Source organism: Bufo bufo, chromosome 1, assembly GCF_905171765.1.
Source record: "Bufo bufo chromosome 1, aBufBuf1.1, whole genome shotgun sequence".
Classification (NCBI taxonomy): Eukaryota; Metazoa; Chordata; class Amphibia; order Anura; family Bufonidae; genus Bufo; species Bufo bufo.
The window spans coordinates 138,622,219-138,641,307 of NC_053389.1; the positions used below are offsets into that span (position 1 = coordinate 138,622,219).

Genomic DNA, 19,089 nt, shown 5'->3' on the forward strand with positions numbered 1-19,089 from the left:
TACTGAATTACATCCTGTATTATACTCCAGAGCTGCACTCACTATTCTGCTGGTTGAGTCACTGTGTACAAAGATTACATTACCTATCCTGTAATGATCCTGTATTATACTCCAGAGCTGCACTCACTATTCTGCTGGTGGGGGTCACTGTGTACAAAGATTGCATTACTTATCCTGTACTGATCCTGAATTACATCCTGTGTTATGCTCCAGAGCTGCACTCACTGTTCTGCTGATGGAGTCTTTGTAGACACTTGACTTACAGTGGTTTTCCTATCTGGGTTTTTATGGCATATTGGTGAGAGATGATAGATGAGGGTCCCACCTCTTGGACCCACTCCTATCTCCAGAATGAGCCCCTGAAGTGAAGAAAGAGCAAGCTGCGCATGCGTGGCTACCCTATATTCACCACTAGGGGAGCACTGACCAATGGGAGACTCCCATGGAAAAGGAGATCCCTCCCAGATTAGTTGGCAAATCTCTTTCCAGAAAGCAGCCCTCCATGTGCTTTAACTGTATGCAGTGCCTGGATTGTTTGTCATTAGATGCAGCCCTGGTGCCTAATGTAGTTGAGTGGGTAAGAAGAAGTCCAAAAGAGGGCAGGTACCAACCAAATGGGCCGGGGCCTGTAAAAGGAGCATGACCATGTCCATAAAAAATGTTGGTAATGCGCTGAGCATACTGCACTCTTAGACCTCCTGCAAGCCAACTCTCATATGTTGGTAAGTACACTAATTGACAAAAAAATATAATGCACCCAGATAGAAATGTTGGATGGCTGCTAAGCATGCCTTGGCAACACAACTGAAGACATTTTGCCCAGTTGACAGACTTTGCGAGGGAGCGCATGGCTGGACTGAGAGATGCAGGATGAATTGCCCGCCATCTAGGACGTTCTGACCTAGCTGTAGGAGATGTTGGGAGCAGTGATTATATGAGGGTAGGCACACAGGCTCCGGACAGCCCAGCAGTAGACAGGACCGCTTGATCTGCTGACACAAGTATGAGCAGCTCGCGCAGTTTCATTATCCATCATCCAGACACAGGTGGCACCTTCATCACACCCCTGTAACAGTAACAACGTCTAGTCTCTGCCCAGACCATTTCTAGGTGCTTAGCAGAAGGAAATTTGGTGTCATGACGCCTATTACATGTCCTGCCATTGACAGCTAGCAACCACCGCCTTCGTTTTAGTGACAAATCCAGGTCCTGTTTGGGATCTAACGATGGTCAGGTTTGTGTATGATGGCCTTGTGGTGGGAGCTTAAAATATGCCTTTGCTGTGGAGCAACGTGCCTCCACTGCTGGTGTGATGATCTAGGGAGCCATCGCATATGACAGTCGGTCATCCCTGGTAGTGATATGAGGGACACTAACAGCTCAGTGATGTGTGCAGGACATCCTGTGGCCACATGTGATACCATAGAGAACCTGTATGTCTCCATGCCCAACAGTATCACATCTCGTATCCAGCCTAGAGGCAGCCTAACAGGGTCCTACAGCCTCCTTTTAATAGAATAGTTTTTATCCAGTAAACGTCTCCTTTCGCTCTAGTATTGTAATTTTTTACATATATCATCATTAAATTCACATGTAGAAAATGTCATAAAGTTTCATTTAATTCCAAAAAATCCTTCTTGGTTGGCTACTTTTTTTTGGTCCAAATGTATGTCATTACCTCTTAGTGATGTTATTGTGTTTTGTTTTTTTTGGGGGGGGACGGGGAGCATTGAGGTACAGTAAGTCCATGCAAGTGCAAATAGCACAGAAAATTTTGAATTGCTACTCTATATTTACAAACAATGGTACATGTGAAGTTCCCATACTCCATAAGGAAAAATTGGTACAACACTTAGGGTACGACCACACGATCAGTTTTCCTGATGCAGTTTTGGAAGCCAAGATCAGGAGTGGATCATAACAGGAGAGAAAATATTAAAGATAGATATGACTTTTTTTTAATTGGCTTCCAAAACTGCATCAGGAAAGCTGGCCATGTGGCCATACCCTTAGATCCCATGCTCGTAAGATTGGATGATCCTCAGATACTGGTTGGTCTATAGAATCATGAAAGCCATTGTACCAGCCAGGAAATAAAGCACCAGTGCTTGCTCCTGTTGTGTATACAGCACACAACAGACCTGTCTACAAGCTGACAAACTGCCCTGCACCTGCTGTGTTGTCCCAGCAGACAGACCTGTAATTATACCCCAAGGGCGAGAAGCCTGAAGCATCTCAACTATTCTTAGGGTTTCCAGAGCATCCCTGGCTGTAGATCCTGAAACATGCCCAGGAACCAAACCACAATACATCGCAAAAGACAAAGGGGATGTCCGGAGCTGTTCACAGTGTATTATCTATCTATCTACACTGAACAAAAATATAAACGCAACACTTTCGGTTTTGCTCCCATTTTGCATGAGCTGAACATTTTCTACATACACAAAAGACCCATTACTCTCAAATACTGTTCACAAATCTGTCTAAATCTGTGTTAGTGAGCACTTCTCCTTTGCCGAGATAATCCATCCCACCTCACAGGTGTGGCATATCAAGGTGCTGATTAGACAGCATGAATATTGCACAGGTGTGCCTTAGACTGCCCACAATAAAAGACCACTCTGAAATGTGCACAATTTTGCCTTACTGGGGAGGGGGGGGGGCGGGGGGAGTCAGAAAACCAGTCAGTACCTGGTGTGGCCACCATTTGCCTCACGCAGTGCAACACATCTCCGTCGCATAGAGTTGATCAGGTTGTTGATTGTGGCCTGTGGAATGTTGGTCCACTCCTCTTCAATAGCTCTGCGAAGTTGCAGAATATTAGCAGGAACTGGAACACGCTGTCGCATACTCCGATCCAGAGCATCCCAAACATTCTCAATGGGTGACATGTCCGGTGAGTATGCTGATCATGCAAGAACGGGGATGTATTCACCTTCCAAGAATTGTGTACAGATCCTTGCAATATGGGGCTGTGCATTATCATGCTACAACATGAGGTGATGGTCGTGGATGAATGGCACAACAATGGGCCTCAGGATCTCGTCACGGTATCTCTGTGCATTCAAAATGCCATCAATAAAATGCACCTGTGTTCGTTGTCCATAACATACGCATGCCCATACCATAACCCCACCACCACCATGGGCCACTCGATCCACAACGTTGACGTCAGCAAACCGCTCACAACGCCACACACGCTGTATGCCATCTGCCCTGAACAGTGAATACCGTGACTCATCCATGAACAGAACGCCTCTCCAATGTGCCAGATGCCATGAAATGTGAGCATTTGCCCACTCAAGTAGGTTACGACGAGCATGCAGATGAGCTTCCCTGAGACGGTTGACGGTTTCTGACAGTTTGTGCAGAAATTCTTTGGTTATGCAAACCGATTGTTGCTGCAGCTGTCCGGGTGGCTGGTCTCAGACGATCATGGAGGTGAACATGCTGGATGTGGAGGTCCTGGGCTGGTGTGGTTACACGTGGTCTGCGGTTGTGAGGTCGGTTGGATGTACTGCCAAATTCTCTGAAACGCCTTTGGAGAAGGCTTTTGGTAGAGAAATTAACATTCATTGCACGGGCAACAGCTCTGGTAGACATTCCTGCAGTCAGCATGCCAATTGCACGCTCCCTCAAATGTTGCGACATCTGTGGCATTGTGCTGTGTGATCAAACTGCACATTTCAGAGTGGCCTTTCATTGTGTGCAGTCTAAGGCACACCTGTGCAATATTCATGCTGTCTAATCAGCACCTTGATATGCCACACCTGTGAGGTGGGATGGATAATCTCGGCAAAGGAGAAGTGCTCACTAACACAGATTTAGACAGATTTGTGAACAATATTTGAGAGTAATGGGTCTTTTGTGTATGTAGAAAATGTTTCAGATCTTAGAGTTCAGCTCATGCAAAATGGGAGCAAAACCGAAAGTGTTGCGTTTATATTTTTGTTCAGTGTATCTGTCATATCTATCTATCTCTCTGTCTGTCTCTGTATCTATCTATCTAGCTGTCTTTCTAATATCTATCTATCTATATCATATCTATCTAATCTAGCACAATATAGTTACTGCCAAAGCAATCTAAATATGTATTGTCAGCTTGATATGTATTTTTGTAGCATATGATTTGGAACAATAAAAAGATAGATAGACAGACAGAAATATAAATAGACATATAAATAGATAGATAGATTTGATAAATAGATACAGATACATTGATTATTTCCCCCTGGATTGTTTATTTTATTTCACTCCACTCAATTTCTTAATGAACTATAAAACAAGCAATAAACACGTCAAAATATGTCAAATTGTTATCACTAAAATATTATCAGGTATTAAGAACTGTAGTGAAATAAATTATAATAAATAATCCAGGGGGACATGATCTTCACTTGATCCTAAATAGTTATATAGATAAATAGATAGATATATAGATAGATAGATAATGTGAACAGCTCCAAACTTCTCATATCTATCATCATCCATGCTTCTCCTCTATATAAGCTCAGGGATGTGCGGATTTCACCCCTTGGCCTTTAGTCTTTGATAGTGACCAGACCATGAAATCATAAAGTGGGGAAGTGTTTGCACTGTATCTAGAAAGCTTATGCTTATAAAACAATCCTGACTGAAAGGATAAACAGTAAGCGCAGTGAAGCCTGATACAAGCCCCAGCAGCTCCGCGCAGCATCCCGTCCTCATGGATCCTGGGGTCTGCATGTCCTATCATGTATGCCAAGAATCTCACTCTGTTCTGGTGAAGGGCTATACACAGTCGAGGTGACAAAATCTAATTTACAATGTTTGCAGCACCTCCATCTTTCCACATTAGCATCCGGAATAATTTACTGACCAAATATATTCAAACCCAATTGACCTTACTAGGAAAACAATGCAGAATGTATCTCTCCCAAGATGTGGTGTAGCTATAGGGGATGCAGATAGTAGATGCGCCCAGACCATTGTGTCTGAGGCCCCTCTGCTACATATGAAGGCATAAAGGGCATACAATAGGAGAGCCCCTGTAACAAGTTTTGCATTGTGGCCTAGGAGTCTGGTTGGCCAATGTAGGATGAATTCAGGAAAATTACCCCTTTAAAGGGGTGTAAAAAAGAAATAAAAAATCTGAAATCATATAGGACATGACAATCTCTTTCAAATAAAGCTGCAAGCAGCCATGTATCTCTCATTAATTCTGGAGTTCACCCCATTCATTTCTCCAATAGTCCTGCTAGATGTTCTGCAGTCTGGAATCTCAGAGGGTATATCTGTTTTCACAGGGGGTGTGCGCTTTCTGCTGCAGCTCTCTCTAACTGTCACACCATCTAACAGTAGAATTGAGCATGTGTGACCATGTCAGCAAAATGGACAGAGAAATAGGGAAAAGAATAAACAGCAGGTGGTGCTATACAGATACAATGTATTGAATAACGTGGTGGCTATACAAAAATTTTAAATGCATGCAATGATAAGAATATTCAGATCCAGATGCATGTTTGAAAAATGTTGAATATTTTTTCATAGACCAACCCCTTTAAATGAAAAAATATATAAAAAATGCCTCCAGCTTTCCAGTTGTGCTGAGTGACAACCACTCATGGCAGCCATTACATTGCCTATGAGGTTCCCACCTCCACTGCTACGGCCACCCTGCCTTTGTGTACTGCTAGTATAAGTGAACCAGGAACCTCGATAAGAATACTACTACAGGCCCCTCCCACATGAAGGAGTACTGCGGTGTATAGAATTGTGGGAGAATGTGTAACAGGGGGATGTAATTAGTAAGATCAATTATTATTATTGAAAAATATAGAATCTTTAAAGGAACACTCCAAGAAAAGTGAATGCTCAGTGTTAGGACTTGAGGGGTGGGGCATGACCCAGGATGTTCTTGAATCCTTGTGCTAGGCTCCACCCCCTCATGCTTTTTTACTTGGCATTTCACTATATCAGTTTTGCCTGAAGATTTCCTTTATTTGCTATCTTTCAGGTCTTTTTTAAATTTACAATATGGCTGAGATAATACTGCCATACATGCCCAAAAAACTGCACATGGCTGCAGATGGAGGTTACAGAAGCCCTGGGGAAAAATAAATCCTCATTTGGCGGTACTCTAGGCCCTGAGCATAGTGGCTGCTGCACATACAACTGTATCACCATTCTCAGGATGGTTATATGGTTGATAACTGCAGCCGGACAATGGAGCCATTGGCTCCCCTTCCTGCTGTTACTGGGGCACTACAGGGAGCATTATAACTTCTTAGTTCACTATAGCTGGCATTATAACTACTGGGCAGCATAGAGGGCATGCTAACTACTGGGCACACTATATGGCTCATTATAAGTGCTGGGGACACTTTAGAGGAGTTTTCTTACTTCTGGGAGCACTACAGGAGGGCATTATACTAATAACACTATAGAGGGGTCTTGTTAGTACTGGGGGTGTCTATAAGAGCCTTATTACTTTTGTGGGCACTATGAGGCCTTTATAGCTACTGGGGCACTATGCAGTGCTTTATCACTACCGAGCAAGGTGGCACTAGGTGGCATTATTAATAACAGGTTACTATGGGGAGCATTATTATTTGGCACAATATGGAGGGCATTACTACTAACGGAAGCATTCTCAGGAGCATTAACAATATGAGGGGTACTGTGGGTGTCACTATTACTAATGAGGGCAATCTGGGACAAAATGCTTACAATTGGTGGGATTTTTTGGAGCACTATTACTATGGGAGGTACTATCTGTATTATGGCACTAATGTTTCTTCATACAGATAGTACTAGTATTCCTGAACATTGGGGAGACAGTGGGCACAGCATTCCAGGTAGTAGCAGGATAACACTGTTGTGGAAGAATGATGGAAAAGTGAGGAACCTAAGATGTCTTTGTGACAAACTCTGTGAGACATGGCTACAAGAAAGAAGTTGTCATGGTGGTTTGGGCTGAATGAAGAAGACGAGGAAAGAGAATGTGTATAATCATAGGAGATGTCACTGGATATAATAGGTATGCAGTGCTGTATACTCCTGCATGTGCTAGGACTTGGTTGGATGGAGAATTTGGCACATGTATGCTTTAGAGCTTGGGCCTCGGAGCTATGCTCCTGGGTACTATACGACCAGGATGGGGACGTATCACTGTATAAGTTAGTTCTGCTATTCTGGAGCCTAGGAAAGCTGAATGACAACTTCTGTGGGAGCTCTACAGGCAGCTACATTGGTTGTCGCCCAGCTTTCCCAGAGACAGATATACCTAAGAGGAGGATAATAAGAGAATAACTTTACACGTAATTGACTTGTAGATCTTTCTAACCATTAAAATAAATCTCTGTTATACAGAGGCACTTGCTTTGTTCATGTGCTGGATGCCACCCCGTCCTAACACAAAGGAAGGCATTCTAGACTCCGTCTTCGCTATGATGTCACGGCCTTTGAAGTGGGATTTTCCTCATGTCAACTCTGCAAAAGGGCCTTGTCTTACTGTGCCTCAGGCAGCAAACACAAATCAATGGAGCAGGTACCTGTTAACCTCAATGAGATTGTCCATGCTGTGTACGAGGAACTGTGTAGACAATGTCCATGTGATATCAGCACGGCTCAGGACCTGGGGCTGTCCAGATATTAGTATGCCTCCCTTCATTAGTAGGGTAGGAGCCACGAAACAGGAGGCCACATAACTTACAGTAGCCTTCTTGCCCTGCACTGTATGATATCTCTGTCTGCAGCAAGAGCATAGTAAAAGGGTTGACAAACCTCGCTGCTACCTATTTAATACAGTTGTTGGATCCACAGGGAGCAGTGAAGGTTGCGGGACTCTCTGCTGGGGTCAGCGCTGCAGTAACCTGCTCCATCCACTACACAGTGGGTGGAGCTGTGTAGTTTCGGCTCCAGAGCTTCACGGGAACAGCTGATCAGCAGAGATTAGTGGCGTGCCTACCATAGTGGCAGGCCATGCAACTGCCATTGGGTCGTGAAAGCCTCAACACTGAACTGGGTTTGATATTACAGACATAGACTCACTACATTTTCCAGCAACCACCACTAGGGGGAGCTCAGTGCAAAGAGATTATTTACAGCTTCCATTGATATAAATGATAACTGTATAAATTCCTGTACACTGAGCTCCCCAGTTGTCAGGTGTAAATACACTGAGAAATATTCTGTGCTGAATGAGCGCCATATTTATGAACCATGTGTTCCACTTTTTCCCGAAAGTTGGATAAAGTGGGCACAGCGCCACTTTTTTATTACAATTTACTTTATTAAAAATTTCTTCCACGTAATATAACAAAAGAGAGTTGTGCTTTGTGTTATGCATTGTCAGGGAGTGTGTAATGCAAACATACTAGAAAACAGGGGAAGGGGCACATGCTAGGTTTTGCGATGGAGCCCTATGAGATCATGTGAGCCATTGGCGAGGGTGTGGGGTGTCTGACCGCGCTGATCAGATATTGATGGCCTATCCTGAGGATAAGCCATCAGTGTAAGGCCGGGTTCACACGAACGTGTGTGACCCGTGCCTGTGCAGCGGCCCGCAAATAGCGGGCCGTAATGCATGATCGCCGGCCGTAGGTCTGGCGCATCGGATCGCGGACCCATTCACTTTAATGGGTCCGCGATCCGGCCGTTCCGCTAAAAGATAGGACTTGTTCTATCTTTTAGCGGAACGGAAGTACGGGACGTAACCCCACGGAGGCACTTCGTAGTGCTTCCGAGGGGTCCCGTGCCGTGCGGCCGTTCCGCGATTCCGGATTAGCGGACCCATTGAAGTGAATGGGTCCGCATCCGTGATGCGGAATTCACACGGAACTGTGGCCGTGTATTGCGGCCCGCGATTTGCGGGCCGCAATACGGCCACAGATCACACACGTTCGTGTGAACTTAGCCTAATAGTCCTGGACAACCCTCTTATTTTATTTTGGGAGGCAATGGAAAAAAAGGCATTTCCGCCTTTGCTTCTTGGGTTTTGATTTTATGGCATTCACTATGTGGTATAAATAACAGGATACCAATCTGATTTTTTGTTTTACTACTTTTGCACAAGTTAGGGGTTTTGTCACTTCAGCAAGTGGCATTTATCACGTAGAGAAAGTTAATACAAGGCACTTACTAATGTATTGTTATTATCCATATTGCTTCCTTTGCTGGCTGGATTCATTTTTCCATCAAGTTATACACTGCTTGTTTCCATGGTTACTACCACACTGCAATCCACTTGCACAATATATAGGAAAAAATGTCGGCCTCCATGGTGACCAGGACAGTGGGAGCACACATAGGCCGGTGCTTTTTCCTACAGTGTGCAAGCACGACCACCACTGATGGATTACAGTGGGTTGTAACCATGGATACGAGCAGTGTATAATGTGATGGAAAAATTAATTCAGCCAGCAAAGGAGTCAATATGGATAATCAGAATACATTATTAAGTGACTTGTACTAACTTTCTCTACTTCATAAATGCTATTTGCTGAAGTGAGAAAACCCCTTTAAAGATTTTTTCTGTAATTGATTAGGGAAAGTTTTATCAAAACTGGTGCAAAGTAGAACTGGCTTAGTTGCCCATAGCAACCAATCAGATTCCACCTTACATTTTCCAAAGGAGCTGTCAAAAATAAAAGGTGGAATCTGATTGGTTGCTATGGGCTAGGGGTGGGCGATATGGCCTAAAATCTATATTGCAATATAATTTTAAGCATGTGCGATATGCGATATATATCGCAATATATTGTTTTCTATATTTGGGGGGGGGGGGGGGGGTTTAAACTTTTTTTTTTTTACTTTTTATTTAATAACTATTAGCCTCCTTAAGGGCTAGAACCCTTGTCATATTCAGCCTAATAGAGCTCTATTAGGGTGAATAGGACTTTACACTCTCCCTGCTGCCCTGTCCTTTGTGCACACAACAGCAGGGAGCTGACCATGGCAGCCTATCATGTGCCCCCCCAGCCTATCATGTGCCCCCCCCCAGCCTATCATGTGCCCCCAGCCTATCATGTGCCCCCCAGCCTATCATGTGCCCCCCAGCCTATCATGTGCCCCCCAGCCTCTGATCAGCCCCCCAGCCCCTTATCAGCCCCCCATGTGCCCCCCAGCCTCTGATCAGCCCCCCATGTGCCCCCCAGCCTCTGATCAGCCCCTCCAGCCTCTCATGTGCCCCCCGCCTCTGATCAGCCCCCCAGCATCTCATGTGCCCCCCCCGCCCCTGATCCGCCCCCCCCCCCCCCCACTGCCTCTGATCAGCCCCCCAGCCTCTCCCTCTTATCAGCCCCCTCTGGTAACAAACCCACCCCCCCCTCCCTCCCCAGTATTAATCATTGGTGGCAGTGGGCAGTTCCGATCGGTTACCATGGCAGCCAGGACGCTACTGAAGTCCTGGCTGCGATGGTATGTTAGTGAGCTGCAGCATTATATTCACGTGCGCCGTGGCTGCCGGGCGCTCCTTCTTCTCATAGGTCTGTGCGGCGCATTGCTAATGCTATAAGCATTAGCAATGCGCCGCACAGACAGAAGAAGGAGCGACCGGCGGCCACGGCACACGTAAGTATAATGCTGCTCACTAACATACATTACATACATTACACTGCTGGGACTCCGATCGGAACTGCCCACTGCCACCAATGCAGACAAACATTCCCGGCACCCGACCTCTGACAGGACGCTGTGATCCGCGCGATTAACCCCTCAACTGAGGGGTTAATCGTGTGGATCACAGCGTGCAGTCATAGGGGCCGGGATATGGCCGGCACATTGGTATTCAGGCATTCATTGGTGGCGCAGTGGCCACAGTCCCTCCCCTCCTCCTCCTACTCTGTTCTTAGTGGCCAGCGGCAGCCGCGCACAGTGGGGAGGGAGGGACTCCCTCCTTCTCCACTGTGCCAGCTCAGGAAACCATGGTGCGCGCCGCGATCATATTGCGGTCCGGCGATATAGGCGATATGCGCAAAATCCATATCGTGGCACAAATTTATATCATATATCGCCTATATCGCCTATATCGCCCACCCCTACTATGGGCAACTAAGCCAGTTCTACTTTACACCAGTTTTGATAAATCTACTCCTTGGTTTTTATGTTGTCCACGATTCATAATTGTTTTATTTTACCATCCAGGCAGAAATAGAAGATGTGGCACTGACAGGTGTAAAATATTACCGTATATTCTTTATTCACTCCAAGAACCTAAAACAAGCTGGTTGGATCTTGCAGGCCTCATAGTTTTATTTTTTGTTGATGTAGCTGTATGATATCTTGTTTTTTTGCAGGAGAGTTTTTAGTGCTGCATTTACCATTTGGGGGTATATCTATGATAACTTCTCAGTTAACTTGTATTCCTATTTTGAGAGACAATTCTAGCATTTTTATAGTTTTGATCACTGATATGGGATAAACAACTGGGAAGATTTGTCAAGTCCCCCCCCCCCCCCCTTCCTGCACCAGAATAGTACCAAACAAAGTTCACTGACACATTTAAGATTACTGGCACAAGTAACACCAGGAATCTGTGCCAGCTCCTCGGTGGTGTAGATTTCAGATTGTGGTGCATAGACCTGCTGAGAGTCATACAAATGATTTAAACGCATGCACATCTTAATAATTTGGGAGCATTTCTAGATGAAGACTGGCATTAGAAACACAAGTCTTGATACATTCCCTCCCACCCAAGTTCATTTTATTGTACGGGCCAGGACAGATGTGCTTTTTTAAAATTTCCATAATAAAGAACATTTTTCTTCTTTTTCGCTAAAAACTTACTAAAAGTTTTTTTAGTTACAGTTGAGGATTTTAACATGATCTTTTGATCACTTCTATAGTAAACTGCAATACTTTTATTTTGCAGTGTATTATGCCTGTCAGTGTTACACTGACAGGCAGCCTATTAGGCACTGATTCTGGCACAGTCTAATGGCCCTCATACACGTCATATTATTGACATCCAAACCTGCCATTTTCTGTTGGACTGTCCACCATCCTAATGAGTATGGTGATCTCCCGACTCTCCTCTGACATGATGTAGGGGAACTTTGAATTTTAACACCTGATCCTTTTTTCCTCTGAGGAGATAAGCCACTGCCAGAGGTATTTGACAGCAGCTTTCTTCTCTCTCCCCCTTGGAAACACATACCAAACCGAGCATGTACATATATATGGCTGAGTCAGTTGAACAGCTTTTTGAGCTGTATGGGCACCTTAATGTACTCTGGCACATGGTCGACCTGTGTCAACCCACTGGTACGCTGCAATTGTGTTGCGGGGGCACTCATGTGCTTACATAGGGCAAGCAATGGAATCTGGAGAAATGTATTATTTGTGTGGTATTCGATGTCTCAGAACTGACCGACTCACTAGTATTAAAAATCACACTTCTCATATTTCTATTAATGAGCGGTGGGTGCAAAGTATTAAAGGGATTCTGTCATGACATTTTAGGCCTATAACCTAAACATATGGCCAGGTCCGTACTAATAACCTGAATCCGAAACTGTCCTTATTAAATCTGCCTGTGGCTCTATTAGCACATAAAACTGGTTTTTATAACCTGTTATTCACCTACCTAAGGTGCCCAAGGGGACGTCGCTTCATACAGTGTGCCCGGCTGCACCCATCTCCGTCTGGTGCCCAGCGCCGCCTTCCCAGTTGAAATCGCCGCCTTTCTCACCTCAGCCCCGCCTCCGCAATCGTCCGGTCCCTCTGCCAGATCCCGCGAGTGCGCACTAGGCCTAACCTGAGGGACCGGACGATTGCGGAGGCGGGGCTGAGGTGAGGAAGGTGGCGATTTCAACTGGGAAGGCGGCGCTGGGCACCAGTCGGAGATGGGTGCAGCTGGGCACACTGTATGAAAAGACATCCCCTTGGGCACCTTAGGTAGGTAAATAACAGGTTATAAAAAACAGTTTTATGTGCTAATAGAGCCACAGGCAGATTTAATAAGGACAGTTTCGGATTCAGGTTAATAGTACGGACCTGGCGATATGTTTAGGTCATAGGCCTAAAATGTCATGACAGAATCCCTTTAAGATACAAATACATCAGGTTTACTTGGAGTCCTATGTGAAACCACAGATAACAACATGGCGATGTCACACCTCATGATGAATTCTGGTACATCTCTACTGAATGGGATCAGAAACAGCACCACCCCTGTCCATAGATTATGTGTGGTACTGCAGCTCTGCCCTATTGACTTCAATGGAGCCGAGCTGCAAAACCAGACGAAACCCATGGACAGTGGTGGACTCCTAGATGCTGTATACTGTGCTATAAATGGGCATGCAGTAATTTGGAACTCATTGTTTGCATACAGAGCATCCATGCAGACGTGTAGCTGACGCTCCTGGGCCCTACTGCTAAATCTCTACCAGGACCCCTACCAATCATCACATGTCTTTATAGTACCTCTGCCCCCTTATGTGGCAAGGGGACTTTGGGCTCCTTAGACAGATGGGCCTAGTCTGACTGCAACTTCTGTACCCCCTTCATGTGCATCTTCATGTACTTTTTTCAACATCCTTTATTTATACAAACTCTAACCCAAAAATATAGAAAATATACAAATAAAGTGACTATGACCTATAGACCTTTATCTGCCAAAATGACTTTCCCCATTTATAACTATACTAGACCCTTAGTAGTGCCACCTCCCCAAAAAGTAATGGAGGCGTCAAATTTACACCGTTTTGCATCTCTGACAATTTTCTTACTACCCAATACAACAGAATATCATCATTTTCAATACGGATACTGAAGAAGATGGGTAACTCACAGTCCACGTCGCTGACTTAGCCGTGCTGGATTGCTGGAACGTCACTTCAAAGTTATGAGGTCCTGGGTAGTCGGTGTTGGATGGGATGACCGGTGCTGGAGACATGGCATCAAACGTGGAGCTGGGCTGGGAGTAGGGGGAATGTGTGGGGACATTCGAGTTGTGGTCGGGGTTGTACGGACTGGTGGAGGCTGCTCTGCTTCCGATACTCTGATCCATGGTGTTATTCAGCAAACTGAATTGAGACTGCAGACAGGGAGAAAAGGGGAGGAGGGAAAAAAAGAACACACAGGTAAGAGGGACTGAAGCATCAGCGGCACCTTAGCACTGGAGGGATCTTGTTACAGGACTCTTAAAGGACTTGTTCGCTTTGGAGTCATTCAAACAATTTCCTGAGGGTGTTTTTTTTTTTTAAGCTTTTTGATAACAGGTCAACACTTGTAGGGGGATAGAGTGACAGGTTTTGTTGTGAGCACCCTCTTAGTAAAGGAATACCTCAGTGCTACTCAGTGTGAGCTGCAGAGAGTCAAAAGACTGGGAAAGAATATACAAAATGCATCATAAAAAAATTTACAGAACCATTTTTACTCCTTAACATCTAAAATTACCCAGATATGTAAGTCCATGAGTGTTTAGTATCCCATTCAGGTGTTGTCTTGGTTTCCTAAAAGGTAACAGATTCCAGGTAACAACTAATGGCCAACATTTGGGCATGCTCACAAGTTTAGGTTCCTCACTGGTGCTGACCATGTTTTCTAAACCTTGTTTCTTAGAAGCGTGCACTAACAGTAAGCAGATCACAGGACGTCCCACTATGTGGACCCACAGCGATCAGTTTATTCTGTAACGGAACCCTACAGCAAGTGTTCAGTTACCCTGCAGTGCCCCCATAGGTGAAATGAAGCATTACATTGTGCGTATATTAATTAGTGCACTGTCCATGTAATGGTATGCTGAGTCCTCCAGAGAAAGATTCACTCTTTTAGCTTTTTTGTACTACAGCTCATAGATGAAGCTTTTTTTAATCTTGTTTTTATTCACTTTTATAAGAAACTAGCAGAAGGACCCTGCCCCTTTAACAGTGACCTCCACCGCGGCCGCCCCTTCATTAGTGACCTCCACAGTACCTCTTCTCCTTAACAGTGATTTCCACAATACCTCACCGCCTTAAAGAGGACCTTTCACCATAATAAAACCTCTAAACTAACTATACAGGCGCCCAGGGATCTCCCTGCACTTACTGTTATCCCCGGGCGCCGCTCCGTTCTCCGGTTATAGCCTCCGGTATCTTCATAGTTAGGCTCCACCAATGGAAACCTGACGCCGTCTCTTTCTCCTATGCTGTAGCGCTGGCCAATCGCAGCGCTCAGCTCATAGCCTGAGAGATTTTTTTTTCTCTCAGGCTATGAGCTGAGCGCTGCGATTGGCCAGCGCTACAGCATGGAAGAATGAGACGCCGGCAGGTTCCCCTGGGTGGAGCCTAACTATGAAGATACCGGAGGCTATAACCGGAGAACGCAGCGGCGCCCGGGGATAACAGTAAGTGCAGGGTGATCCCTGGGCGCCGCTCTACACGTCTGTATAGTTAGTTTAGAGGTTTTATTCTGGTGAAAAGTCCTCTAACAGTGGCCTCTACAGCAAACTGCTCCTTAACACTGACCTCCTTAGCGGACCGTCCCCTTAACTGTGACCTCGACAGCAGCCTGCCCCTAGGGTGGCCAGTGGTCCGGCTTTTGGACTCCCTGTCCTCCGTCCGGTGCAGAGCCTGGACGGACACAGGAATATTCTTTTGAACAGCTCACTCTCAGACAGCAGCACTGTGCTGTGTGAGCCTGAGCTGCAGGGAGAAAGTCACCCTCCCTCGATCCCCTGCAGCTGACAGAAGTTGATTTTACCTTCATTTTTTCAATCCCCATCGGCTGCGGAGTGGGAGGGGGTGTGGTGTAGTGGGACCTGGGGGCAGGGTTTTTAAGTCCATCTTTTGAGGGTGGCCTAAATGGCCACCCTACCTGCCCCCTGAACTGTCACCTCCACAGCACTCCGCTCCCTTAACAGTGTCATCCACAGCTCCCTGCCCCTTTAAAGCTGACCTGCAGCAGTGAAGAAAAATGGCTGGGTTGTTATGGAAACCTGGTGTAAAACTGTGTGTATGTGAAGACTAAGGACCTGCGAGCTTCTATTGGCTCATAAGGGAAATGTGACCGTGTGTATGGCAGTTGGGATATGAAGAGAAAGACCTGCAGGCTTCTATTGGCTAATGTAGGTCATGCGATGTGCCATATTTGCATTTTTTGGGAATATCTCAGTAACGGTACGTGCTAGAGAGCTGAGACCCCCACAAGATTTCTTTCCAAGTAGAAAGGGATGTGTATACCAAGTTTCGTTGAAATCGATGTTTCGTTTTTGAGTGATCGCGGAACATACATACATCCTTCTTTATATTAAGGCTGGTTTCACACGGGCGTTGCGGGAAAATGTGCGGGTGCGTTGCGGGAACACCCGCGATTTTTCCACGCGAGTGCAAAACATTGTAATGTGTTTTGCACTCGCGTGAGAAAAATCGCGCATGTTTGGTACCCAAACCCCTTGGGATCAGTGTTCTGTAGATTGTATTATTTTCCCTTATAACATGGTTATAAGTAAAACAGCGCTGGAGGGGTTAAAAAAAATAATAATAATAATTTAACTCACCTTAGTCCACTTGATCGCGGCCCGGCATCTACTTCTGTCTCCTTTGTTGAATAGGACCTGTGGTGAGCATTAAATACAGTTACAGGACCTTTGATGACGTCACTCCGGTCATCACATGATCCATCACCATGGTAAAAGATCATGTGACGTACCATGTGATGACCGGAGTGACGTCATCAAAGGTCCTGTAACTGTATTTAATGCTCACCACAGGTCCTATTCAACAAAGGAGACACAAGGAGATGCGATCAAGTGGACTAAGGTGAGTTAAATAATTTTTTATTTTTTTTGTAACCCCTCCAGCCCTATTTTACTATGCATTCTGTATTCAGAATGCTATTATTTTCCCTTATAACCATGTTATAAGGGAAAATAATAATGATCGGGTCTTCATCCCGATCGTCTCCTAGCAACCGTGCGTGAAAATCGCACCGCATCCGCACTTGCTTGCGGATGCTTGCGATTTACACGCAACCCCATTCACTTCTCTGGGGCCTGCGTTGCGTGAAAAACGCAGAATATAGAGCATGCTGCGATTTTCACGCAACGCACAAGTGATGCGTGAAAATCACCGCTCGTGTGAACAGCCCCATAGAAATGAATGGGTCGGTATTCAGAGCGGGTGCAATGCGTTCACCTCACGCATCGTATCCGCGCGGAATACTCGCCCGTGTGAAAGGGGCCTAAGAAATACAGAAAAACAACAGGCAGGCATGCAACAGACAGTACAGTACATCATTTTTAACACAGCAAGAAAATAAGGCAGAGCATGGTACAAAGGGAAATGACAATGCCAAAATGAATCAGTCCAGATGAGAACGCAATCCTGTAATGATGATTCTTTTTTACGTACCAGGGCATTGTTGGACGGAAGGGCAATAGCTTTAGGATCTTGACTGCAATGTAGGGGAAACATGCATGGGCTGAAATGGACCATGCAAGGTCAGGTTGATATGTACTGGTAGTGGTAAAGGGAGTTGCTTCACCATTTATTCAAAAACTCTGCAAAAAAAAAATAAACCCCTATATTGGTGAAATGTTGCCCCAAATATGTAATGGATGCTGGTGACTGAAATAACCATTTTACTGACCTTTTGATATATGATTTCAACATAGCAGAAGATATTCTCAATAGAGCTATGGGGATCACCAGTATATGGTATTGTGCCCTAATTTAGAACTGGTCGAAGAATTCTTCTTGTCTTCAGAAGAACTAATGGCTCTGTATTTTAAGGCATCGTTGAAGCACATAACCCTTCTCAATAAGATCTGTGTTGGAGTTTTGCAGGTTACAGAAGTCTCAAGCCACCATTTAGGCCTCATGCACACGACCGTTGTGTTGCTGTCCGCATCCGTTGCTCCGTTCCGTGGTCTGCAAAAAAAATATAACCTGTCCTATTCTTGCCTGTTTTGCAGACAAGAATAGGCAGTTATATCAATGGTTGTCCGTGCCATCCGTGTTTTGCGGATCCGCAATTTGCGGACTGCAAAACACACAACGGTCGTGTGCATGAGGCCTTAAGTGGAATATCCAACACAAATAATTTGGGGGAAGAGCTGTTGTTCTCAATAAGCAGAAATTGTAAAAAAAAATGCAAATGAGTAGGGTGCTTTACACCCCCACTGCGGTCCCTTTATTCTAGTAAGCTTTGATGGTCCTTGCTCAAGAAACCACCCCTATGTGAGTAACTAAAGATGATGCCTACTAACCTCTGTTAAGTAAATGTAAAGTGCCTACAATGTGTTTGTTTTTGAACAGGACACATTCTTTCCCATGATGTGGCCGTGACAAGGAGAATAGTCACACCAAGGGTCTTCAGACATCAATGAGATTGGGTTACCTGCCCAGAATAATGTGTGTTCTAAGCATTACATTGACAGGCAATGACGATGGATTATGGGTGAGTGCACTTTGTTTATTAGTGTAAGTGCCTATGGGGATGTAGACACAGAAGTGAAGGTAAAGGGCAAATAAGGGAATAGATTGACTGTTTAATGACCCATCAGTCCTAATCCCCTAGTATCAGAGGGAATAGCATTTTTTGTAGGATCAGCAGAGTAATAGCTGGTAAACAGAAAATGTGGATTTTTTTGAGTCTTTTAGACAGACAGAAGAAAACTACTGTAACTGAGAGTTTGCATATCATGGGCATCCAAGTAACATGACTATGCCCATTCAATTATAGAGGGAAGACAAGATAAGAACCAGCTGCCCCAGGAGAGCTCAACACGGTGATCATATAAACTAGGAAGATCTGCCATTCAGGAATGGGAGGAAGCTGGGTTTCAGCAAGCCATGCGGCGTTATAGTGATGGCCGTATTGGTTGTCATCCTACTTTCCCAGATACACAAATGGCTAGAAAATTTCCGACTAGACAGAGCTGGAATTGTATTTACAAGGAGGGTGGTGATAACCCCTCTAAGCACCACATAAAGGGGCTGTTACATGTGGTTTAGTTAAGGAATCTTACAGTCGGCAACTATAATAACTCCACAAATTTTATCTTCTTGCTTTAAAGATCATGCAGCATTACATGTAATTTTGGATGCTGGACTATGGAAGAAAAAAACTGCATGTAATTCTTCTGCCTGATGAAGGTGATGCTGATGACATCATACAACC

General features: G+C 45.0%; 1 protein-coding gene across 5 annotated transcripts in view; it reads right to left on the bottom strand.

Annotated features, from left to right (window-relative positions):
- The window catches only part of TP73 (tumor protein p73), a 139,327-nt gene that overhangs the window by 50,185 nt on the left and 70,053 nt on the right, over window positions 1-19,089 (bottom strand). For all 5 annotated transcript variants that reach the window (XM_040429963.1, XM_040429949.1, XM_040429959.1 and 2 more), the window contains exon 4: window positions 13,775-14,020. In XM_040429963.1, coding sequence (XP_040285897.1) covers window positions 13,775-14,020 — 246 coding nt within the window. The remainder of the gene's footprint in view (window positions 1-13,774; window positions 14,021-19,089) is intronic.